This window comes from Myxine glutinosa, chromosome 2, assembly GCF_964187855.1.
Source record: "Myxine glutinosa chromosome 2, kmMyxGlut1.1, whole genome shotgun sequence".
Lineage (NCBI taxonomy): Eukaryota > Metazoa > Chordata > Myxini > Myxiniformes > Myxinidae > Myxine > Myxine glutinosa.
In genome coordinates this window covers 91,629,779-91,657,735 of record NC_136262.1, presented here as the reverse complement: position 1 = coordinate 91,657,735, position 27,957 = coordinate 91,629,779, and the positions used below count along the sequence as shown (strand labels likewise).

Genomic DNA, 27,957 nt, shown 5'->3' with positions numbered 1-27,957 from the left:
CTTGGATGTGGGTCAGAAAACTGGTTGTGTCCTTGAGGTATGAGGAGAGCTTCAACACGAGAGGACGTAAATGACAGTCAACAAATTTTGATATGAGAACAGTTGGACATGTGCAGCCAGATACGATTGGTCTACCTGGATTGTTTACCTTGTGTATTTTAGGAAGAAAATAAAGGTTAGGGCAATGAGGATCTTTCGGAACCAAGCGAGATTTGATGGTTTTATCCACCCGAATAGAATCTACTACCTTTTTAACCTCTTCAAGATGTAAAAGGGTAGGGTCGGATGGGAGCTCTTTGTAAGTATCACTATGTAGTTGACGATTACCTTCTGCAACGTAATCGGTAGTCGACATAATGACAATGCCAGTACCTTTATCTGCTGGCTTTATGACTATCTTTTCATTATTTTGGAGATTGTGAAGTGCTTGTCGCTCTGCCTTTGTAAGATTGTCCTTATGTCTGGAACAATTATATTTTTGTGCCACCTTTTCAATTTCATTGCTCACTTGTTCCATATAGACATGTAGATATGGATTGTCAACACGTGGTGTCCAGGTGCTTTTTGGTTTAGGTAAAGTGAGTTGTGGTGTATTAGTATCGGTGTATGTGATTGTATGCGTGGTTGTTGGTGTTTGTTGTGGCGTTGATGGTGCTGGGTGTACTTTAGCAAAGTGTGCCTTTAATGTCATTCGCCTACAGAAATCTTTTAAATCTTCTTTCAATTGTAATTGGTCTATTTGTGGAGCGATTGGGCAAAATTTTAAACCCTTAGAGAGCAGGTTTATTTCCGCCTCACTGAGGGAATGATTGGAAAGATTGATGATCCCGAGTTTAGGTAGATCTACAAGTTTGGTTGCAGTAGAAGTTCTATTGTTGTTGGTTTGACTATTTTCAACCTCAGCTGTGTTCATTTCTATGGAGGAACGGTTCTGCATGTAATGATGTCTGCGGTTTGTGTATTGTTTTTTACGATAATGTCGATTTTTGTGTTTATGCTTAAGTTGGTCAGAAGTGGTTTGAGAAGTGGTTGGAAGTGGTTGGAGTGGTTGGGGTGGTTGAAGATGGAGTGGTTGAATTGGTGGAGAAGTGGTTGGAAGTGGTTGTCGTGGTTGGTCAGAAGTGGTTGGAGAAAAGTGGTTGGGAGTGGTGGTTGGAGTTACCTGGTTATTGTTTGCAATGGGTGTATTCTCTTGAGATGGTTTTATATGCTTGCATAACATTTCATCACGTTTAAGTTTCCTTTCCTTAACTTTAACAATGTCGTGTTTAGCAGTAGATTAATTTAAAATTAATCAAATTGAATGAGAACATCAGCCAAAAGAAGGAGAAGATGTGGAAGAATGTGAATCCTGGACAATACCACCACATAATGTGCTCATTCAATGATAAGCTAATGGCTGCTAAACACGACATTGTTAAAGTTAAGGAAAGGAAACTTAAACGTGATGAAATGTTATGCAAGCATATAAAACCATCTCAAGAGAATACACCCATTGCAAACAATAACCAGGTAACTCCAACCACCACTCCCAACCACTTTTCTCCAACCACTTCTGACCAACCACTACAACCACTTCCAACCACTTCTCCACCAATTCAACCACTCCATCTTCAACCACCCCAACCACTCCAACCACTTCCAACCACTTCTCAAACCACTTCTGACCAACTTAAGCATAAACACAAAAATCGACATTATCGTAAAAAACAATACACAAACCGCAGACATCATTACATGCAGAACCGTTCCTCCATAGAAATGAACACAGCTGAGGTTGAAAATAGTCAAACCAACAACAATAGAACTTCTACTGCAACCAAACTTGTAGATCTACCTAAACTCGGGATCATCAATCTTTCCAATCATTCCCTCAGTGAGGCGGAAATAAACCTGCTCTCTAAGGGTTTAAAATTTTGCCCAATCGCTCCACAAATAGACCAATTACAATTGAAAGAAGATTTAAAAGATTTCTGTAGGCGAATGACATTAAAGGCACACTTTGCTAAAGTACACCCAGCACCATCAACGCCACAACAAACACCAACAACCACGCATACAATCACATACACCGATACTAATACACCACAACTCACTTTACCTAAACCAAAAAGCACCTGGACACCACGTGTTGACAATCCATATCTACATGTCTATATGGAACAAGTGAGCAATGAAATTGAAAAGGTGGCACAAAAATATAATTGTTCCAGACATAAGGACAATCTTACAAAGGCAGAGCGACAAGCACTTCACAATCTCCAAAATAATGAAAAGATAGTCATAAAGCCAGCAGATAAAGGTACTGGCATTGTCATTATGTCGACTACCGATTACGTTGCAGAAGGTAATCGTCAACTACATAGTGATACTTACAAAGAGCTCCCATCCGACCCTACCCTTTTACATCTTGAAGAGGTTAAAAAGGTAGTAGATTCTATTCGGGTGGATAAAACCATCAAATCTCGCTTGGTTCCGAAAGATCCTCATTGCCCTAACCTTTATTTTCTTCCTAAAATACACAAGGTAAACAATCCAGGTAGACCAATCGTATCTGGCTGCACATGTCCAACTGTTCTCATATCAAAATTTGTTGACTGTCATTTACGTCCTCTCGTGTTGAAGCTCTCCTCATACCTCAAGGACACAACCAGTTTTCTGACCCACATCCAAGGATTGAACAGAATATACTCACCTTTCAACTCCCAAACCATTTTGGTCACAGCAGATGTTACATCCCTCTACACTAATATTCCACATTCAGAAGGCCTGTCTGCATGCCGCAAAGCCCTCGATACACGACAAGTCCCAATGCCACCTACTCAAGACCTTATGCGCCTATTAGAACTGACACTCAAACTGAATAATTTCCAATTCAACGGACGACATTACATTCAAACTCAAGGTACCGCTATGGGTACCCCTGTTGCACCATCGTACGCTAACATCTTCATGGGAATGATAGAGGCCAAGATCAATGCACAACCTCATCACGGAATCTTGGAAAAATCCTGGGTACGTTATATTGATGACATCCAGTTCATCTGGTCAAAATCCCCCCGTAGTCTCGCACAATTCCAAAATGAATTAAATTTGATTCATCCGACCATCAAGTTCACATTCGACAGCTCACAGTCCGAAGTTCACTTTCTAGACACATCACTCACGCTTCAAAATAACAGACTCGAAACAGAACTATACACCAAACCAACAGACACTCACTCTTACCTTCTCCCTTCTTCATCTCATCCTAAACATACAATTGCAAGCATACCATACAGTCAAGCACTCAGAGTAAGACGCATTTGCTCAACAAAAATGGCAGAAGAAACTTCTCTCTGCCAATTAGAAACACACTTCATTGCAAGAAACTATGACCCTCACTCTGTGCAAGAAGCAATAACCCGAGCAAAACACATACCGAGAGCAGACCTTCTGACTTACAAACCCAAACCTGCAACTAACCGTGTCCCACTGGTAACCACCTACTCTGCTACCTCATCCCAATTGCCAAGTATTCTGAATAAGGCCCTTCCTCTCCTCCATCAATCAGAAACACTCGGCACCACATTTCCTCAACCTCCACTAACATCATTTCGACGTGGTCGGACACTCAGGGACCTCTTGGTAAAAGCAAAGCACCCACAGCCCCACAACAAAGAAACTAGGATCCCTGGCTTCTATAAATGCACAGCAAACAAATGCATTATTCACAAACATTTACTAGAAGGAAACAAATTCTGTAGTTCTAGCACTGGACAAAAATTCCCCATCACCTCCTATATGAACTGCAAATCTACATGGGTCATATACCTAATCACTTGCCAAAAGTGCACCAAACAATATGTTGGAAAAACTGAAAATACACTCTACACACGATTTAATAACACCCGGTCAGAAATCAATAACTTCCACACCAGTCAGGGCAAATCTCTACCTTACACGATACACTTTAATCAACCGGATCACTCTATAAATGACATTCAGATCTCTGCCATTGAATCAATCACAAATCGATCACACACCACGATTCTGAAACGTGAGTCCTTTTGGATACACAAACTTCGGACAAAAGTCCCTCATGGCATAAATTTTGATGACTAAAGCATGTTCCCACATCAACCCAATCAAATTGTTAACCGTAACCCATTCATTCATTCATTCATTCATCATTCATTCATTCATTCTTTCTACCTTTATATGTCATTTATATAAATATATAAATATATTATATGAATATAAATGGGATATGAATATATGCTTGTGGGTCGACAATTAAAGATCGACGTCCTGAAGCTACGTCCGCGTCTTATTTAATCTAACGATTATATATATATATATATATATATATATATATATATATATGTATATATATATATATATATATATATACACATACATACATATATATATATATATATATATATATATATATATATATATATATATATATGTGTATATATATACATATATATATATATATATATATATGCATGTATGTATGTATGTATGTATATATATATATATATATATATATATATATAGATAGATAGATAGATAGATATATAGATATATATATATAGATATATATTTATTTATACATATACATATAGATATATACACACTTCATACCCCTTTGAAACTTTTTTTTTTTTTTTTTAATATGCCAACATGCTGGCCCAATGGCCTATTTGATAAGGCATCAGACTCCCAAGCTGGGGATTGCAAGTTCAAATCCTGTCTGGGTTGAATTTTTTTTTCCCTTACTTTTTCAAGTCTTTTTTATCGTCTTCAATAAAGTCTTGTACGATGAAGATATGCATTTTTTTGTATTTAAAATGTATCTTGTGAAAAATGGCAGGGGCATAGAAAAGGGCTCTTTGCATGGTCTGTGCCTTGTGGCAAACTGTAGAAAAGAAGGGACATTGTTAGGAATAATTCCAGGGGCATAGAAAAGGCCCCTTTATATATGGGATGTGCCATGTGGCAAAGTATAGAAAAGAAGGGACATTCAAAAAAAATCTCGTGTGTATGCTGGACTGCACTTGTGTTCTTTGGAGGAACCTAGTAAGGCTCTAGAAAAGTTCATATAAAGGGGCCCCCTACATATATAGGTTAAAACACATCAGTACGTAAATTTTTCTGTCTACCTTGAAAACGAAAACATATGATAATGTGCATGTTTGTGAAATCTAATTTGTTTAAAATAAAAAAAAGTTAGTGTGTACTATGCACCAACGAATTGCAGACAAGTTGGGTGTGGTGTATTTTTCGGGACAAGCGTTGGACAAGCGCGATGTGTGTACACACTATAGGCAACAATTCGATTAGATGAAAGAATTGTACACATATGCACTTGCAGCCTATTTTACCAATCCCTTTTGGACCATAACTGCACATTACATAAACTTGCAAGTGTTGTCATTGCAGACATATTGGACAAACGTGATATGTTCATGATGAATACTTATGATAATTAGAGATGATGGATGAATTGTATCTGTACACCTACTCTGCAACATAATAGAAAACTAATATTATGTATGGCATTTTCTTTTTTTTTTACTGAAAAATGAAGGACCGTGAAGAGGTCCCTTTGAAACCAAGAGACTGTAACTGCATTGAAATCCATTAATTAATTACATTTACTTATTTCATTGCATTGAATTAATTACTTTTACTGCTTCATGTAGTTGTATGAATCAAATTGGTGCCCCTTTATATGACCTTTTCTAGAGCATTACTTGGTTCCTCCTAAGAACACAAGGGTAGTCCAGCATGCACACAAGATTTTTTTGGAATGTCCCTTCTTTTCTATACTTTGCCACATGTCACATTCCATATAAAGGGGCCTTTGCTATGCCCCTGGCATTTTTCCTTAGAATATATACATTGCAATCTCCCTGACTTGACGAGGCAGCAAGGCACAGATCTAGTCCCATCACAACACTTGATGCACGACCTGTTAGCAACAAGTGTCATATGCTACACAAGCACATTGTCTCTGCCCTGATGATCACGAGCTGGGAGGATTGCGGTCAGAAATAATAAATTAAACGAGCAGCGCACATTGACCCGAGATGTGACATTACACTGTTGTCATGCACATAAATTATGCCAACACATCATCTCCAAATTATTATGGCGTCTCTGTGGCACTCAGGCAGAATGAGATTTATGCCTTTATGGTCACGAATAAATGAAAGCAGATCTGCAAGTCCCGATTTCACCCATGTTACGGGCTCGTCAGGACGATATACTGCTCATCGTTTACTTTTGACCATACTAAGCTCATTAATCAATACAATTCGAACCCCCTAACTTTATGAGGCAGCAGGACACGGAATGAGTCCCATCACAACACTTGCTGCACAAGTATATATATATATATGAGAGAAAGATGATTCCCGCATCAAATTTTCCCTGGAATCGGAAAAATTAATTGTATGCATACGTTAATGGCAGCAGCGAATTGAAACGAAGTGCCATTAATCAATTGTAAAATTAATGGACGCTTGGTGTTACCTCATTACGCTGCCACATAATGGCGTCCATGATGAAGTGTCATGACTTCCGGAATGTTCGTCCATCCCAAATTGCAGGAATGTAGGGCAAAGTGTCTTTATACATTGTTTTTAATTACAAGTAAATCACTCTCGTTGTTGTCTTCTTTTATCCCCTTTCCTTCCAAACATGTCAAATTATTAATTTTAAAACTTGTAGTTTCGTAATTGTTGAACCTATTTTATTTATTTTATTTTTATTCTTTCCTTTCCTCTTACTCTTGATCTGTTGTTCAACAGTCTGCAGGCTATTCCAACCCAAACTGCTCTTTCTGGAATTACTCCATCCACACAAAGGTGGGGCATTGGTCAGCTCATGGCTGCAAGATGATCGCCTCCAATGCCAGTCATTCTACCTGCTCCTGCAACCACTTGACGAGCTTTGCTGTGCTTATGGCACGTCGAGAAATACAGGTGTGTCCGGTAACCTCGCATATGGGACGGATCACTTATTAACATTGCTGCTATTTTTTGTTTGCTGGGGATGAGCAGCATTTGAGTTTTTGTTCAATATATTTCCCCTTTTTCTATAATGAAATAAAGGAATATATACAAGCAATATATACAATATATACAAGCAATATATACAAGCCAAATCCCTGGTGTTGGGCTAGCGGCTAGGGTGCCGGCTTAGGATCCTAGGATCCTGGGTTCGAATCCCGGTCGATCGCTGAATTAACGCCAGGGGGGTTGACTCAGCCTGTCATCCTTCCGAGGTCGGCAAATTGAGTACCAGTTCACTGGTAATTCCCTGTGTGTCGTAAAAGGCGACAAACAGGGTTGGCGGCAGGAAGGGCATCCGGCTGTAAAACATTGCTTCAAAAAGGGGACCAACAAAAACAACAACAACCACGGTGCCCGAAAAAGTCCAACCCCCGCTTTGCGGGGAAAAATGGCCTCTAAAGGTGGTTATATATTTTTTTTATACAAGCAATATTAAGGCTTGCGGAGACACAATTTAATAGAAGCATTGAACAGTATTTATTTGAAAAATATACATATTTGCAGTGATTTAAAACTTACGAATTGGAACTTATACACATAGTGTGTTCCAAAAGTGGTGCATTTGCAAAATGTTCTATATATATATATATACATATATACATACATACATACATACATACATACATACATATATATACACACATATATGTATATGTATTCTCACATAGTGCAAGGTCATTTGGAAACATTAATACACTTTAACATGAATTACAAGGAAATTAATAGACAACACAAACCGATCTGATTGTTTAACCTGGGGTCCTTGCAGCATCATGAGCCAAGTGTTCACATGTGAGTATCAAGTAAGCTGATCCAAATGCACAGAAATGCCAGGATCAACTCTGATTGTTCAACACATTTTAATCATGTTTGAAATAGATAGTGAAGACTACATGGAAAATCCTAGAATCTGAAGACTTTTTAGAAAATTTCCTGTTGAGAGGGCAAATGCAGGATGAATAGCAACAACTAAAGCAGATTATGAGTATGCAAAAGCACTCTGCAATGATCCATGACAAACATTTTGTAAGTGTATCTTTAACACATCACTTTTGTTGCATTTGTTCATTCAATGCAATGTTAGGATTCTGTATATATTCAGAGCTAACACTGTTTGAAAATCTATTTATAGACTGACTTTTTGGGGTCAGTCAGGTGTTTCTCAGTGTTACTGCAAACAAACCCAAATATTTTTTGTAAATCTTGTCTATTTCAAAGAGCTTAAAATGTAGGTCTTTGAAGTGATAAAATGCTGTATAACTGGTGTATAGCCCCTTCTTTACTTGTTTACTTGTAAAGGTCATTCTATTGGTCCTGACCAATGTTCAAAACAAACTTTAATAACACAAAAACAGAGTTGAATTAATTAACAGATATCTATCTTCTAGCTATAATCTATACATATACAGAGAGTCCCCAGTTTATGAACAAATGTGTTCTTCAGCTGGATGCTCATAAGCCAGGTCGATAAATCCCCTTTAAATACATGTAATAAGTAATAACTGTAATTGATTCCCAAACACAAATGAAACTACTTTTTACATAAAAACAACGTTCCGAAATGTACTTTTTAAAATAGAAAATGAATAAATTGATGCCATAAATGCATATACAGTAACACAGTAATAATAACCTCCATCCACCTTTGGTGGCGGAGGTAATAATAATAAAGCCTAAAAAGCACTCTCGCTTCACCATGCTCACTGGTACTATTTGCTTTACATTTATCAGGCATTGTTCATCGTTATTACTGCAATAAAAAATGTACAAATACTCACTAAGTACCTGAGCATGCCTGCCGAAGCACAGCACTGAGCACAACGTGTACGTACAAATTGATCTTGGGCAATCGACAGATACGGCAGTTGGGGGAGTTCAATGAGTACAAATACAGTACAGGATGGTGCCACCAAAAAGGTCAGATGCATCATGGGAGCATGAAAGAATCTCTGCGCCCCACCCATGCAATGGTCGTTTTCCTGTTCGATTTCCTGTGTGCCAGTGCGGTATGTTTGAAAAGCCTATTAAACCCTTTCTTACATAAAACGTTTTTGAAAGTACTTTTTAAATCAACAATAAATAAATTTATTGGAGTTGATCAAATGTATGTAGTGTAAGGGTGACGGGCATAACAAGGTGAAGTGAAACAGGAAGCTGTCTCTCGTGCCGGCATGGAACCCATCCTGAGAATGCTTTCCCTCGTGTCCCATGTAGTCTGGTCTGTCAGGGGAAAAATTGTGCAGATTTGTCTACAAGCATGACATTTGGCACACTTGTAGTTTTTGACATGCTGAATTCAAATCTGCCGGGAGCCAAAGCCAATTCTCAATGGGAGCGCCATATTTGACACTTCAAAATGGCCGCCACTCAAAAACTGACTTCCGTTACTAGCCAACCAAAAGTCACATAATTACAATTAAAAGCACTTTTCTAGGGTTTTGGACTTCACTGATTCTAAATCTGATGTCTGTTTGACAGTAGCCTTGACAGGAAATTTTACATATTATTTTTCTTTTTGTTTGACAATTATTTTAAATTTTAAATTTTTTATTTAAATTTTTTTTATTTCTTTTTATTTCAGGTGCCTGTCGTTCTGCTGTGGGAATAGAAGAATAGAATAGAAGAATAGAGAATAGAAGTCCTAGCTGTACTGGTGGTGGATGGCAAGGATGGATGCCATCAACTGGGAGCTTTGCTGTGTCTGCCAAGAAGAAAAGGATGAACGGTTGCAGACGCCAACGGAAGAGGGCCTTGCTTCAATTGAGAAAGATCTGAATGGTTTTAAAGCCATTGGTGTCATGCCTTCTTGTTTGAAAGTGTCATGGGCTCAGCTTGATGAGGGCCAGGGCATTGCTAAGACGCTTCAGACACACAATGCCAAATATCACAAAGTTTGCAGAAACTACTGCAGTAACTCTCGCCTGAGAAGGTTCACTGAAAAAGAGGATTCTAGTGACCAAAACTCACCTAAGAAACTACGGTCCAGTTTTGCAGTGTCTTCTGCTCCTCAGAAGTCTCCTTGTTGCATAATATGTGAGGGACAGGACCAAAAGAATCTACGTAAAGTTGAAACATTTAATGTAGACACAAACTTAAAGACCTGGGCTCAGAGCACCAACAATTTCAATCTTCTGGGCAAACTGATTGCCCACGCAGCTGATGCCCACGCTGGTGACACTTACTATCATGTACAGTGTTACTTGCACCTGAGAGACTCAGCTCGTGCTGAGGATCGCAGATCATCTGCAGGTCCTCCTGCCCCTCACTTCAATTCAGTTGCCATTGCACAGATTGTTGCTTTAGTCGAGGACTCTGACTCAGTCTTCAAACTGTCTGCTTTGCGACAGTTATATAGAACACTTGTGGAGCAACAGGGAATTCCCTGTTCTGATACCAGGGAACCACATGCCACACGGTTCAAGGAGTATCTTCTGAAGCTGCTTCCTGAGTCGACAGAGTTCTCCCAGGGCAAGGAAGTCTATATCTCTAGTAACCAGAACGTTGGAGATCTAATAGCTGAAGCCCATAAGTCCCAGATAGGTCAGGATGATGCTTTGTTGTTGATGCGAGCAGCAGTAATACTTAGGAAATGCTGTCTCCAGAGGCAAGAACCATTTACTGGTTCTTTTGCCTCTGATTCCCTGACATCTCCCATCCCTGGACAGCTGAGAAGCTTCCTCAACATCCTGCTCCAGGGCCCCTCAATCTTGCGTGAACAAAGCAATGAGGAGTTGCAGGCGCAGGTACAAGGCAGGGCAAGAGTTGCAAGTGCCATTGCCCAGCAGATTATTTATAATACCTGCAGTGGTTCACATCATGCCACAAAGTCCAGCAACATCCGTCACAACAAAGAACATGAGACCCCTTTCCCTTTGTACCAGGGCCTCAAGCTGCATGGTGAGGGTAGGCGGAAGAAAGAGATCAATAATGCCAATGCCTTTGGGGTTTCTGTGTCTTACAGTCTTGTCTTGGAGATCAGGCGATCCATGGCACGAGCACACGTCAAACAGTTTGTCCAGGATGGAGTTGTGCTGCCCACAAACATCCGTAGTGGGGTCTTCGTGACCTTTGATGTAGACAACTTGGATAGCAGCAACCAAGGTAACTTCTCCCATGATGAGTTCCATGGGACAGCAATCAGCGTGACAAACCACCTGTCTTGGGACAACCAAGGAGTACAGCGACCCTCTATCGAGCTGGATCCTACAGACACTACTGTACCACAACTTCCTGAATCCTACACAGTGGTTCAGCCACCTGAATTCTCAAGCAATGATTTGCATGTACCATGTACTCCAGATCTCAATTCTCGGCCATCTCATAATCTGCTACATGGAGCCAAATTCAAGGATGAGTCCTGGATGGCACATGTGTCCACAGTGCTGAAACAGGACACATTGCCAGAAGGTGAAGTCATCACCTGGTCAGGCTACAACTCCCGACTCATGAGTGATGACTCTGTGAAGCCTAAGGCATTGATAGGGGTTCTACCTCTGTTCCCTGACAAAACAGCCACACCTTCTATGATGAAACATGCAATGCATCTCACAATGCAAGGCACAGAGGCCCTCAACCCTGGTCAAACTCCTGTGCTTGGTGGTGACCAGCCTCTGTATGCCATCGCTAAGCAGCTGCAGTGGTCATTCCCTGACACAATGGGGGAAGATAAGCTGGTCCTGATGATGGGTGCTCTACACATAGAGGACAAAATGCACCAGATGATTGGTAAGTTGCTGTGGGGGACTCTGGGTGGAGCAACATTCTTACTCAGGCCCAGGTCCTCACATCTGGCCGTGCCCAGTCTGTGCTTCATGAGCATCATATAAAGCGCACTCGCTATGCTCACCAGGTCTCTGTCATGGGTCTGTATCTCCTCAGACAGAAGTCATACTCCAATTACTGCTCTGGTGTTGAGGGACCACCTGAGTCTCTAGAGATCTGGGCTCAAAGGTCCAGAACTCACAATCCCATGTTCATGAAATAAAATAAATTAAATAAAATTTAAATAAAAAAATTAAAATTTAAAAAAATTGTCAAACATAAAAAAAAAATATGTAAAATTTCCTGTCAAGGCTACTGTCAAACAGACGTCATATTTAGAATCAGTGAGGTCCAAAACCCTAGAAAAGTGCTTTTAATTGTAATTATGTGACTTTTGGTTGGCTAGTAACGGAAAAGTCAGTTTTTGAGTGGTGGCCATTTTGAAGTGTCAAATATGGCGCTCCCATTGAGAATTGGCTTTGGCTCCCGGCAGATTTGAATTCAGCAGGTCACAAACTACAAGTGTGCCAAGTTTCATGCTTGTAGACAAATTTGCACAATCCCCCCTTAAAATCCCCCTAACAGACCAGACTAATGGGGATAATGCTTTTCCTCGTCCCATGGAGAGAATGCTTTCCCTTGTGTCCCGTGATGAGAATGAAACTTGTGAAATTGTGGAAAAGTGCTGGAGTGAAGCCTGTGTTAATGAGATCTGAATTATGTTGTGATTGGGTAATTAACTAACAAGGTCAAATTTCCTGCGTTTAGCATGAATTAATTAATACCATGTTAATAACAATAATAATTAATACCATGAATAGCTTCACGTGATATCCCTTCATTAATCCCATGAATAGCTTCACATGATATCCCTTCATTAATACCATGAATAGCTTCACATGATATCCCTTCATTAATACCATGAATAGCTTCACGTGATATCCCTTCATTAATACCATGAATAGCTTCACGTGATATCCCTTCATTAATACCATGAATAGCTTCACATGATATCCCTTCATTAATCCCATGAATAGCTTCACATGATATCCCTTCATTAATACCATGAATAGCTTCACGTGATATCCCTTCATTAATACCATGAATAGCTTCACGTGATATCCCTTCATTAATACCATGAATAGCTTCACATGATATCCCTTCATTAATACCATGAATAGCTTCACATGATATCCCTTCATTAATACCATGAATAGCTTCACATGATATCCCTTCATTAATACCATGAATAGCCTCACGTGATATCCCTTCATTAATACCATGAATAGCTTCACATGATATCCCTTCATTAATACCATGAATAGCTTCACATGATATCCCTTCATTAATACCATGAATAGCTTCACATGATATCCCTTCATTAATACCATGAATAGCCTCACGTGATATCCCTTCATTAATCCCATGAATAGCTTCACATGATATCCCTTCATTAATACCATGAATAGCTTCACGTGATATCCCTTCATTAATACCATGAATAACTTCACATGATATCCCTTCATTAATACCATGAATAGCTTCACATGATATCCCTTCATTAATACCATGAATAGCTTCACGTGATATCCCTTCATTAATACCATGAATAGCTTCACGTGATATCCCTTCATTAATACCATGAATAGCTTCACATGATATCCCTTCATTAATACCATGAATAGCCTCACGTGATATCCCTTCATTAATACCATGAATAGCTTCACATGATATCCCTTCATTAATACCATGAATAGCCTCACGTGATATCCCTTCATTAATACCATGAATAGCTTCACGTGATATCCCTTCATTAATACCATGAATAGCTTCACATGATATCCCTTCATTAATACCATGAATAGCTTCACGTGATATCCCTTCATTAATACCATGAATAGCTTCACGTGATATCCCTTCATTAATACCATGAATAGCTTCACGTGATATCCCTTCATTAATACCATGAATAGCTTCACGTGATATCCCTTCATTAATACCATGAATAGCTTCACATGATATCCCTTCATTAATACCATGAATAGCTTCACATGATATCCCTTCATTAATCCCATGAATAGCTTCACATGATATCCCTTCATTAATACCATGAATAGCTTCACATGATATCCCTTCATTAATACCATGAATAGCTTCACGTGATATCGCTTCATTAATACCATGAATAGCTTCACATGATATCCCTTCATTAATACCATGAATAGCTTCACGTGATATCGCTTCATTAATACCATGAATAGCTTCACGTGATATCCCTTCATTAATACCATGAATAGCTTCACATGATATCCCTTCATTAATACCATGAATAGCTTCACGTGATATCGCTTCATTAATACCATGAATAGCTTCACGTGATATCCCTTCATTAATACCATGAATAGCTTCACATGATATCCCTTCATTAATACCATGAATAGCTTCACGTGATATCGCTTCATTAATACCATGAATAGCTTCACATGATATCCCTTCATTAATACCATGAATAGCTTCACATGATATCCCTTCATTAATACCATGAATAGCTTCACATGATATCCCTTCATTAATACCATGAATAGCTTCACATGATATCCCTTCATTAATACCATGAATAGCTTCACATGTTATCCCTTCATTAATACCATGAATAGCTTCACGTGATATCCTGCCGCCGTTCACAGGTAAACAATGTTTCACGGGACATCCCAACAGACGGTAAACATTGCTTCACGGGATATCCTACCAGCTGCATAACACATCACCCCTGCGAGTTACTCTACAGAATGAAAACACTCCCCAGTATCTATCTATCTATAATTCCAGTAATCTCTGTCTGTACGTTTGTACGTTTGTCTGTCTGTGACCGCTGTTTCTCGACAACCACGGGTCCGATATACTTTTAACTTGCCAGGTATATTGCTGGGGACCCGAGGATGTGCCTTTTCAAGGTTTCATATTAATCGGACAATTACTTACCGAGCTATGTCCAAAAAACGATTCAACCAATCAGAGAGCAGCGAACGATCGCGTGTGCCGGCGTTGCGAATGGACCAAACCATTCCATGTAAATAGAGGGGGGGGGTTCTGTGGTCGTTGCGAATGGACGAAACCATTTCATGTAAATAGAGGGGGGGGGATTGTCACTGTACTCGCAAGCCGTTCGCCGTTCGCTTTGGCGTTGCGAATGGACCAAACCATTTCATGTAAATAGAGGGGGGGGATATAATTTTAGATAGATATATAGTACGGGCATATATATAGTACGGGCATGCCCTAGTTAGTGCAATTCGCTGTCTCCCTTTTCCCCATTGAAACAATGTCACAGCATGTATTCGTGGATTTTTATCGACATTCGTGGATTATTGCCGACATTCGCGGGTTTTGTCTCACCATTTGGGGATTTTGCCTTGCCATTCGCAGGTTGTTCCTCGCTATTTGCGGAGTTTCACGATTCAGGAACCAATCCCCCCTTTTTCCACTGAAACAATGCCCCGCTATTCGTGGCTTCGCTACTTACGGATTTTCCAGGAACGTATCCCCCACGAATAGCGGGGTCCCACAGTATATACACAGGTTCCCAGAGTGTGTCTGGTCGGGATAAACATCAAAACAACAGCACGTACAATGCTGAATGATGCATCATTTAAGAACACTTGGGTGCATACAGTGCATGGACAGGTTTACAAATATCATTATTCATGCAATTTTGAGTTATTTGCATTATTTCTCCCCACATGGTGTATATACTCAGAGTCGTTGGTTCGTACACATACCGGAAGTTACAAAACAACGTTTTCTGTCAAAAAAACTCCAACCTATTCTGTCAACCTATTCAGTCAATTCTATTCGACCGATCTCGGTCCATCAATTTACTTTAGTAAGAAACCTTATAAGCCTTAACATTTAATTACTACGTTTCTGTAAAGAAAATGATTGCAAAAAAACGATTTTGAATTCACTTACCAACGAATTCGCTTGTAGATGCAAACTGGGACTCCATTACTAATGCTTCCACTATATTTTCATTAAGATTTGAGGCGCACAAGAGAAGGCTTTGACAATGCCTTGTGTGAGTGGAAGCTCAAACTTTCACGGGTGGTGTATAATCTCAATGTGGCTGGTACGGTGGTACGCTCATGTACCGGAAGTAATAATAATAATAAATCCAGAAGCTATTCTGAAAACGTATAATTACCTTTCCATTGATTTACTTCATCGAGAGACCTTAGCATTCTTAACAGTTGGTTCCGATTATGCTGCCAAGTGATATTCATAACAAACTCCATAAAGATTCCACACTCCATTTGAAACAGATTTTCCTTACAAATGGAACCTGGGACTCCTTACTATTGCTTGCACAATCTTTTTATGTACTTGTGAGGTGTACAGAAGAACGATCTGACAATGCCTTGTGTGAGTTCAAGCACACCGTTTCACGGATGATGTATAATTCAAGTGTCACTGGTTTGCATACCTATCAAAAGTAAACAAGATTGAAAGTCTAACAGCGGCTTAGCCGGTCTTGTTTGATACTTTAGTTGAAGAGGATAGTATGACCTGGGTGGAGATACCAGTTAGCAAATAATGTAAGTATTAAATTATTTTGAAGTACCATAAGTCTCTAAGCTGTCTGTCACCATGGAAATGAATAGATTGCATCGAGACACTGGTTTATTACTTGCCGGAAAAGATTCCGGTAAGTATGTTGATCGGTTGGTATGTCTGTCTGTTTGTCTGTCTGTTTGTGCGCAGCACTACGTCTACACCGTTGCATGTAGAATCGCCAAACTTTACACACATATTTGTCTTGCCCTGGAATAGACTGTGCCCAATTTTTAACTCTATCGGCCCAAGGCCTCCATTATGACGTCATAATTTGATAATTCGACAAGTACAAAACTTCATCCAATCAAGATGCAATTTCTTGAGAGACATGACGGCATAAACTGGTGGAGAAAAAAAAATAACGATGACGTCATTGGTCACGTGGTTCGGCCACCATCTTGGAAAAACTGAAAAACGTTGCACCTCTATATCTCCGAAAATGCTGAATAGAAAAAATTGAGACATGGCTCATTGTAAAGAACTCTCCATGGGGAATAAAATATGTTAATGATGATGCCATAGGTGCCTCCATTATGACGTCATAATTCGACAAGTACAAACCTTCATCCGATCAAGATGCAATTTCTTGAGCGCCATGTTGGCATAAACTGTTGGAGAAAAAAAAATAATGATGACGTCATCGGTCATGTGGTTCAGCCGCCATCTTGGAAAAACGGAAAAACTTTGCACCTCTATATCTCCGAAAGTGCTGAATAGAAAAAATTGAGACATGGCTCATTTTAAAGAACTCTCCATGGGGAATAAAATATGTTAATGATGATGTCATAGGTGCCTCCATTATGACGTCATAATTTGACAAGTACAAAACTTCATCCGATCAAGATGAAATTTCTTGAGCATAAAAAATCTAGGAATAAATTAGTTTAGAAAACAAATAATTATGACGTCATCGGTCACGTGGTTCGGCCGCCATCCTGGAAAAACCGAAAGACTTGATCCAAAATGGCCGATAAAAAAGTACATTCCGGCAAGTCCTCGGTCTCTGACCGATTTTTCATTCTATATGTTGGTCAGTTAGTCAACACTATCAAAGTGACCTCAGCACCATCCCGACACATACCACTATGCGTGTTACAGAATGAAGTGTTTTACTGCGGCCGGAGTGCAAATCCTGCCACCAACCTCCTTAAGAGAGGACCTAGTGAGTTGGTACTCATTTTCTGATCTTGGAAGGATGACAACCTGAGTCAACCCCACCTGGTGTTAATTCAACAGCTCACCGAGATTCAAACCCAGTACCCTATGTCCCAAGCCCTCCAACCTAACCGTTAAGCCAACACCAGGCTTAGGGTGGTTGGAGGCAGTCATAAGAAATGCTTCAATGTTTGAAGAGCCCTAAATCAACGTTTAAATTTATTTGATCTGGAGGGCATGCACCCCTTCCACCTCCCATAATATATCATCACCCTGTTATCATAATTTCAGTTCTCCCCAATCATCAAGTGTGATAATTTGCCCCAACCAGGTATATGTAATATATGAACATTCCCTGAAGGGTGTTGAAAGAAACATAACTGGCAAAGCCAAATGGCATTACATTCTACCTTTCAGAAGCTTAATTGTTGGCTATAAAACTTACCCAATATGTAGGATAAATATGTGAATGACATACATACACACGGAGAGACAAACACTGTAAACACAGGAACTAAACATCTATGTCGTAAAAAATCGTCTGTTTAATCACGAATTTGCCAGTTCCAAAAGCCTCTGCGAGTTTTAAGAAGAGGAAGAGCACTAATATATGGCTTATTGTCCCCCGTCGCACCGCAGAGCGAAAGGGGGACTATGGTTTTCCCCTCCGTCCGTGTGTGCGTGCGTGCGTGCGAACGTGCATGCCTAAGCGAAGGACCGAATTCTAATTTGGTGTGTGGGTGCAACCCACGTCAAAATCCAAGATGGCCGCCGCCATGTATGTCTGACGCCATGTATGTCTGAACCTTGTGAGCGGAATATCTTGAAAAATAAGCAAATTACCAACTTCTAATCTGGTGTGTGGGTGTACCTAGGCATAAGGAAGAACGCTATTGAAAATTGGGTCGCCACGTCAAAATCCAAGATGTCTGACGCCATGTATGTCTGAACCTTGTGAGCAGAATATCTTGAAAAATAAGCAAATTACCAACTTCTAATCTGGTGTGTGGGTGTATCTAGGCATAAGGAAGAACGCTATTGAAAATTGGGTCGCCACGTCAAAATCCAAGATGGCCGCCGCCATGTTCAGTATGTCTGAACCTTGTGAGCGGAATATCTTGAAAAATAAGCGAAGTACCAACGTCTAATCTGGTGTGTGGGTGTATCTAGGCATAAGGAAGTACGCTATTGAAAATTGGATCGCCACGTCAAAATCCAAGATGGCCGCCGCCATGTATGTCTGAACCTTGGTGAGCGGAATATCTTGAAAAATAAGCGAAGTACCAACTTCTAATCTGGTGTGTGGGTGTATCTAGGCATAAGGAAGTACGCTATTGAAAATTGGGTTGCCACGTCAAAATCCAAGATGGCCGCCACCATATATATATGTCTGAACCTTGTGAGCGAAATATGTTGAAAAATAAACGAACTACTAACTTCTAATCTGATGTGTGGGTGTATCTCGGCATAAGGAAGAACGCTATTGAAAATTGGGTCGCTACGTCAAAATCCCAGATGGCCGCCGCCATGTATGTCTGTGAGCTTGTGAGCTTGAACCTTGTGAGCGGAATATCTTGAAAAATAAGCGAAGTACCAACTTCTAATCTGGTGTGTGGGTGTATCTCGGCATAAGGAAGAACGCTATTGAAAATTGGGTCGCGACGTCAAAATCCAATATGGCCGCCACCATATATATGCCTGAACCTTGTGAGCGAAATATCTTGAAAAATAAACGAACTACTAACTTCTAATCTGGTGTGTGGGTGTATCTACGCGTAAGGGAGAACGCTATTTAAAATTGGGTCGCCACGTCAAAATTCAAGATGGCCGCCTTGCATCTTCCACTTTGTCAACTCACATCACTTCAACGATGGGGGACCTAGGCGTAACGCTTGTTCACAGCAGTTTGAACGGAAACATTTATTATTCTACGACAGTAGAAACCCTTTAGATTTTAGAAGGACACGGAAGAAGCATACAAAATTATATATACAGTCGTGATATTTTGCGAAGCAATAGAAAAATATATAAAACTACACGAGCCCACAGAACTAGAGAGTCTACATACTAGGAGTAGCAACAACTTGCAATTCGAGGCCATTTTTTAACCATCTAACCTGCGCCTATTGTGTGTGAAGCGTAATGTGTCCTTTTTCTAATCAAACTGTCTTTCCCTGCACCCAAAAGGAAAATTATCCTTAAATACTTCGCAAGGGTGAGACTGGGTGGTTTGGCATTGCTTTTCCAGCAGCTCGTCAGGGCAAGAAATTGTAATTTTTGGGTTTTATCCCGTCATGTCTGTCTGTCTGTCTTGTTTGTTTGTAAGTTTGTCTGTGAGTTTGATAACTCGCGACCACTTTCAGATTTAAATCAGCCAACATTACCATTTTTATTAATTATCAAAATCAGATTTTAAATCAGCCAACATTACCATTTTTATTAATTATCAAAATCAGATTTTAAATCAGCCAACATTACCATTTTTATTAATTATCAAAATCAGATTTTAAATCAGCCAACATTACCATTTTTATTAATTATCAAAATCAGATTTTAAATTAGCCAACATTACCATTTTTATTAATTATCAAAATCAGATTTTAAATCAGCCAACATTACCATTTTTATTAATTATTTATCAAAATCAGATTTTAAATCAGCCAACATTACCATTTTTATTAATTATCAAAATCAGATTTTAAATCAGCCAACATTACCATTTTTATTAATTATCAAAATCAGATTTTAAATTAGCCAACATTACCGCTTTACACAAAAAAGGTGCAAAAACAGATCCTTGCAACTACAGACCAATCAGTCTGCTCCAAATTATCAGCAAAGTCATGGAATCCATCATGTCATGGAATTCCCCCCCCCCCCCCCCACCCCCCTTCCCGTGCCTCTTCCCCCAAGCCCTCTCCCTCCCACAGATCTCCCGATGTCCCTGTTCTCTACTGTTGTACTTGTGTGCTTCCCTCTCTCTCTCTCCCCATCTTGTCTCCTGCTCCCTTTATCTTATGTTTTATGTGTCAATTTGACTTTTTGTGACTAATGTTAGCTCTTACACGAGCCTCAATCTTGTATCCAAAAAATAAAAAAATCCTTTGACATAAAATCTTTCCTCTTCGCCAATGGCTTGATCTCTGATCATCAATTTGGTTTCAGACCAGGTCACTCTACTCTGGACATGCTGCTTCTGCTGTCTCAATGGATGGAGGTCCTCAATGCCAAACAGGAAATTAGAGCTGTCTCCCTTGACATATCACGTGCCTTTGATACGGTCTGGCACCCCGCTCTGCTCACCAAACTCTCCTCCTATGGTATCCATGGACATCTCCACGCATGGCTGGCGGACTTCCTCTCTAGTCGTAGTCAACGTGTGGCCCTGAATGGGTTTCTCTCATCTCCCCTTCCTGTTCAGGCTGGAGTTCCCCAAGGCAGTGTTCTGGGCCCTGTGCTTTTCTGGTCTTCATCAATGATCTCTCCGACTCTCTAGAAAGTCCTCTCTATATCTTTGCTGATGACTCCACTCTCTGCCGCTCCATTCCTCATCCCTCAGATCTGTAGACTGCAGCCTCCTCACTGTCTGCAGACCTGGACAAAATCACAGGCTGGTCAAACAAGTGGAACATGTCTTTCAATCCTGACAAATCTCACACTCTCACTATGTCTCTCTGAAAAGACCTTCTGGACAACCCTCCCATCTACTTTCTCAGCAATCCCCCCTTCCCATGCCTCCTCCCCCCAAGCCCTCTCCCTCCCACAAATCTCCCGATGTCCCTGTTCTCTACTGTTGTACTTGTGTGTTCCACTCTCTCTCCCCATCTTGTCTCCCGCTCCCTTTATTATATGTTTTATGTGTCCGTTTTTTTTTTTTTGTTATTAATGTTAGCTCTTACACGAGCCTCGATCTTGTATACACAAAAAAAAATCCTCTCCAAGAAGTTCTGTCACTCAAGCTTTTGAGTCTCACTATCTGCCATGATCTTTCCTGGGAAAACCACATTTCCAAGCTGGCCTCCGAAGCCAGTCGCCGACTGGGTATCCTCCGTCGTGCGAAGTCCTTCCTCAGCACACCTGAGCTCCTCACCACATACAAGGTTTTCATTCACAGCTCAATGGAATACTGCTCTCCCCTCTGGGCTAGTGCTCCTGCCTCACACCTAGCTCGGCTTCACGCTGTTGAAACCAAAGCTTTCAGAATCATTGGAATCTCCCGTGATGAAGCTAACTCCGAGGGCCTTTCACTCACTCACCGCAAGCAGGCAGGTGGTCTTTCTGTCTTCTACCGACTCCTCTCCGGCCTAGCTCCACCAGCTCTGTCTGTGCTCTGTCCCCCAAATATTCCTACAGGTCGCACAAGATCTGCCAGAAACCCTCTTCTGGTGAAACTGCCAAAATCAGGACTCTATTCACCTTCACTCTTTCATACCGCTTTCCTCCCACCTCTGGAACAAACTCCCTAACTCTCTTCAATCACTCTCTTCAATCCCACTCCTCCCTCCAGGTCTTTACAACAGCTGTTCACCACCATCTCTTATCTTCCTCCATCCAAAACCTTGATCTTTTCTACCCCCGTTAATTCACCCCAGATCCACTTTTTTGAAATACCGACTTATTTCATTGAAGTCCTAGCAGTGTCCATGTGTTTTATACCTCTCCAACCCCCCCCCCCACCCCCACCCCCCCCCCCCCCCCCACTTTTGCTTTTATGAGGTAGATGGAGGGGGCAGACAGGATATTTGGGTTTGGAAGGGGTAGGGAGAGCAAAGATGGACAGAATTGGGTGGGGGAGGTTTACACTTGGGGGGGAGGGGGATGGGTTTGAGGACTATTGGTGGAGTGGAGGTGCTTTAGTGGGGACGGGGTTTGAAGGTTTGGAGTGAGTGTGGAGGGCAGGCGCGGGATTGAAGCCTTTGGGTTTGGACGAGAAGGTTGAGGACTTGGGGTTTGAGAGGAGGGCTTGAAGAAAAGGATGCTGAGGATTTGTCACATTTTACATTACACCCGATTCCCACGGGTCCCGGCTATTTATGCTGTCGAAGGACATTCCTGTCAAACTCCCTAAGTATTCCACCCTCAAATGGGAACAAATTCCCTTGGAACAGCCCGGTGGGATTTACAACTAGATGTTTGACATGAGTATTTCAATAAATAGTCACACGACGCAATGGTGATTCTGTTGGCACTTGAATCAACTACAGTCACGTGAAAAAGTAAGTACACCCCATGTAAAGTTTTGACTTTTTCAACATATTTCAACATACAGCTATTTGATCTTCATTTCAACAATACTGAGAGATAAAGGTGATATAATATAACAAATATAATGAAACATTTACATTTTGTAGTCCATTGTATAATTTAGATAAACATAAATGCAAATTTCGCATGTGGAAAAAGTAAGTACACCCTTGGCTCTAACAGCGATATTGCCCCCTTTGGCAAAAAACAACCTCAAGTAGGCGTTTCTTATAACTGTCTACCAGTCTCTGACATCGACTGGGATAATTTTTTGCCCACTCTTCCATGCCGAATTCTTTCAGCTGTGCGATGTTTGAGGGGTTTCTTGCATGCACAGCTCATTTCAAATCCCCCCACATCTCGATGTGATTTAGATCCGGGCTTTGACTTGGCCATCCCAGAACCCTCGATTTCTTTCTTTTCAGACATTCCTTGGTGGATTTACTGGTATGTTTAGGGTCATTGTCATGTTGCAAGGTCCACCTTTGGTTGAGCTTCAACTTTCCAAAAGATGGCCTCACATTATCCTCAAGCACCCTCTGGTACAATGAAGAATTCATAGTGGATTATATGATGGTGAGTTGCCCAGGCCGTGATGCAGCAAAGCTGCCCAAAACCATAATATTTCCACCACCATGCTTTACAGTTGGTATCAGGTTCTTGTGGTCAAATGCTGTCTTTGGTTTTCACCAAACATGTCTTCTGGTACTGTGGCCAAATAGCTCTACATTTGACTCATCTGTCCAGAGCACATTGTACCAGAAGTGCTGGTCTTTGCCTAGGTGTTCATTGGCAAACTTTAATCTTGCCCTGATGTTCTTTCTGGACAGCAAAGGTTTCCTCCTGGCACACCTCCCATGTAGATCAAATTTGTGCAGCCTCTTTCTAATGGTAGACTCGTGCACTTTGACATCAACAGTGGCAAGAGCTACCTGTAGGTCCCGTGATGACATTCTGGGGTTCTTAGAGACCTCTTTCAGCATCTAGCAGTCTGCTCTCGGGCTGAACTTGCTGTGGCGGCCTGGCCTGAACAAGTTGGCAGTTGTTTGGAATCTTCTCCACTTGTAGATGATCTTCCGGACAGTCGAATGATTGATTTCAAGTTGTTTGGAGATATTTTTTAATCCCTTCCCAGACTCGTAGGCATCTATAACCTTCTTTCTGAAGGCCTCAGAGAGCTCTTTTGATCTAGGCATGGTGATGCCACACACTTCAACAACAAAGAGCAAACCAAACTAAATGTCTGAGGTTTTTAAACAAGACAGGTTCCTCCAAGATCTTCTCTAACGATGTTCTAATCATTTGCACATGAGCTGGTGCACCTGATTCTAATTTTAGGTATTTGAAGTAGTGATAAATCTAGGGGTGTACTTACTTTTTCCACATGCGAAATTTGCATTTATGTTCATTTAAATTATACAATGGACTACAAAATGTAAATGTTTCATGATATTTGTTATATTATATCACCTTTATCTAGCAATATTGTTGTAATGAAAATCAAATAGCTGTATGTTGAAATATGTTGAAAAAGTCAAAACTTTACATGGGGTGTACTTACTTTTTCACGTGACTGTACCTTAGCTTTTGTCTTCAGTTCATATCTGTCCAAGAATACCAAAGAAATGCCTCTTTATGACCACAATAAAAAATAGAGATACATATTCCTCCTAAAAGTCGTGGAATTTCGTTTCCAGTTGTTGGAATTACCTTGTCTCTGATATGCGTAACTGTGAATATTATCAACAGACACAGTATCAGGGAACAGTTTCATTTCCTGGTTTCAGAGCATCATTTCCCTGAGTAAAGAGTTAATGGAGTTACATTGACTGCCAGAGAGCAAACACCTCCATCAAAATTATTTAAACAATAACTAGATGGTATTCATAGAATACTTACCCCACGCAGTCAACTTGGTGAGAGCTAACTCTTCTGTTTTTTAAGGGTTTTTTCTCTGATCCAATATGGCTGCCAGACCACATGAGCGATGACATCATAAAATTACATTCTCTAATATAATTGTTGGTAAGATCACACGCAAGAAATTTCAAACTTATCAGACTAAGCGTTGTCCCTGTCGAATTCTATCATAATTAAGACACCAATGATGTCATCGTTAACAACACTTATTCCCCATGCGTAGTTCTTTACAATGAGCCACGTTTCAATTTTTTCCATGGAGCGGTTTCAGAGATATAGAGATGCAATGTTTTTCGGTTTTTCCAAGATGGCGCCTGTACCACGTGACCTGTGACATCATAATTGTCATTAAAATTTCAACAGGAGGCACTCATATGGTGAAAATTTTGTGTCCATCGAACCAACAGTTGCAGAGAAAAACAATTTTCATACTGATCGGATCAAGTGTTTACATGTCGAATTATGACGTCAAAATGAAGGCACTGATGACATCATCATTGACATATCTTATTCCCAATGGGGAGTACTTGACAACGCACCATGTTTCAAAAAAAATTTCCATTGAATTGTTTTGGAGATATGGAGGTGCAAAGTTTTTCAAAGATGGCGTCGGCCCCACGTGACATGACGTCATAATAACGAGTAAAAATCATTATACAGGCGGAGGCACTTCTATGGTGAAAATTTAATGTCAATCGGACTAATGGTTGCCGTGAAAATCAATTTTAAAAATGCAGAAGCATGTGCGTATGTAACCGATCGCTTAACTGCACTTTTCGCTCCGCGAGTGCAGAGTAAATGAGTAATAACACTGGTCAACAGCCAAATTAGTTCTGACTTATTTTCAACTGTTTCTAACTAATTTGGTGCCCACGAATCCGAATCTGACCTTAAAATTTCGCTATCACGTAACCTTGACGTAGTGCATCATAAGTGTGGAAAAAATATTTAGAGCATGCGAATTTATTGATTAAGTCTCAATAAGTCTATTTATTGTCACAAAAATAATATGAACTTAGTTTTTATTTACATCACATAAAAAAATGTAAATCTCCAAAAATAATATGAACTTCATAAAATATCACAAAAAATAATATGAACTTTAAGTTTTTATTTACATCACATAAAAAAAATGTAAATCTCCAAAAATAATATGAACTTCATAAAATATCACAAAAAATAATATGAACTTAAAGTTTTTATTTACATCACATTAAAAGTGCTTCTGAACTTTACTTTCGCGTTTGTAGGAGCAATCACTTTCACGCTGTAAAGTCCAACAGCAGTCGCCCATCATGTTTGGATTGAATCGGCCTTGATATCGAGTCTCCATGATGGCAATTTCCTGGTGAAACCTTTCTCCATGTTCATCACTGACATCACCAAGATTTTGTGGAAAGAAGTCCAGATGAGAATGTAAGAAATGTATCTTGAGTGACATTCGAGCACCGGGCGCCTGGTAACTCTTCAACATCTTGTCCACAAGCTCTTCATAATTTGGTGCTAGAAAATTTCCAAGGTAATTGTTAGCAAGAGCCACAAAGCTACCCCAAGCAGCGCTTTCCAGCTCAGATAGTCTCGTTACAAAGTCCTGATTAACGAGTACAAGACGAATTTGAGGACCATTGAAAACACCCGCCTTTACTTTGGCCTCAGATACAATGCCTTGGAACTTCATTAGCAAGTAGTGGAAGCCAGCACCATCTTGATCCATGGCCTTCACAAAGTTCTTCATCAAAACAAGTTTCAAATGAAGTGGTGGTAAGAATACCTTCTCAGGGTCAACAAGAGGTTTGTGAATTTCAAATGAAGTGGTATTCCTATGGTATACTGGTTCTCAAAAACTGGATGTGCTCGTGAAAATTGGATATCATAATCGAAATCTGCAGGTTCATGTTGGTTAGAATCACCTCAAAATATACTAGAAGCATAAAACTTTTGAAATTTTGTTGACCAGTGTAATCATTCCAAAATCAGCTACGGGGAATGTCATCATGAATTGTATTCACTACAAGCAACACAACCCCATCGAAAATCACCTCAATCGGGAAGAGAACCGTGCACATTACATTGTTAAAGGTAACAGATCTGTCATCACATCAATCCTCCATGATTTCAGAGTTATTGAGATGACAGGCAAACACCAGTAAAGTTATTTGAGCCTTGTATTTCATGGGATACCAGAAAAGCGTAGATGCACGCAAACTTTTCATCACTGTGGTCATTGAACATGGTGGCTACGTAATGTGCAAAGAATCGGAATCCTGGCCAGGAATGTCGAAATGTAAAAACTACATTCTACAAAGCAATGTCCAAGTATGCATTTTTCAAGTCTGATGACATTGTCAGCTGAATGTGTTAAAATAACAGTTGTGGTTTCAATAACAGTGACCACAAAGTCTAAAAGAGTGAAAGCATGCACTCCGCCAGGTATGGCGGCGAATCCTACAAAACCAAAAATCCCGGCACGTCCCTTTTGCTCTCATGAAAGGCTAACACTTAAACCGTCAGCTGCACCTCGTTTTCCATAACAGTAAAAAAATGTAGTCGATGAAACTTTTTAGGTGATAAAATCCATTTTTATGTTGTCTGCCAACACAGATTGACACTAACCTTCACAGACATTATTATTACATTGAATTCCACCTCCAACCTATCAAAACCGGTCGTAAATGTTGGAGTGATGGCCTGACTGTGATTAGAGCATGGTAAGGTTCTACAATATATTAATAAACACACATGAAGCCTTTATATTTTGTCAATGGAGGCATTTTTAAAATAGATATTGTCAATAGTATGCCCCATGATGTTAGGTGTGTGTATGTACGCAATGTATGCACGTATGTGTGCAGTATCCATGGGTTGTGCGCACGCACGCAGCGTGTACATGGTGGTGTCGAGTGGGTAAAGCCGTATCACATTGCCCTCACCGGTGTGGGTTCAATTCCCATGGTTGCTGGATTCAACGGAGTAAAATACACGTGTGCAAATGCATGCTTTATGTAGTTTCTTTCTTTTGTAGTTTAGACCAGGTGTTTCATTTCTACCGCAGCTTGACGCAGCCTGTATTCGTTGCAGATCAAAAGAATTGCCTCCATTTTGCTTGCTCCAGTCTGACCAATCCCTACCAAAAACACTCAAGCTTTATCTTTCTACCATTTGACGCATCAACAGCTATCAGGTGCAAATCCAACGTTGT

The 27,957-nt window shown here is 40.2% G+C and overlaps 1 protein-coding gene across 13 annotated transcripts in view; it reads left to right on the top strand.

Annotated features, from left to right (window-relative positions):
- The window catches only part of LOC137421571 (adhesion G protein-coupled receptor L2), a 638,565-nt gene that overhangs the window by 466,753 nt on the left and 143,855 nt on the right, over positions 1-27,957 (top strand). For all 13 annotated transcript variants that reach the window (XM_068107767.2, XM_078771230.1, XM_068107766.2 and 10 more), the window contains one exon: positions 6,804-6,977. In XM_068107767.2, the coding sequence (XP_067963868.2) occupies positions 6,804-6,977 (174 nt within the window). The remainder of the gene's footprint in view (positions 1-6,803; positions 6,978-27,957) is intronic.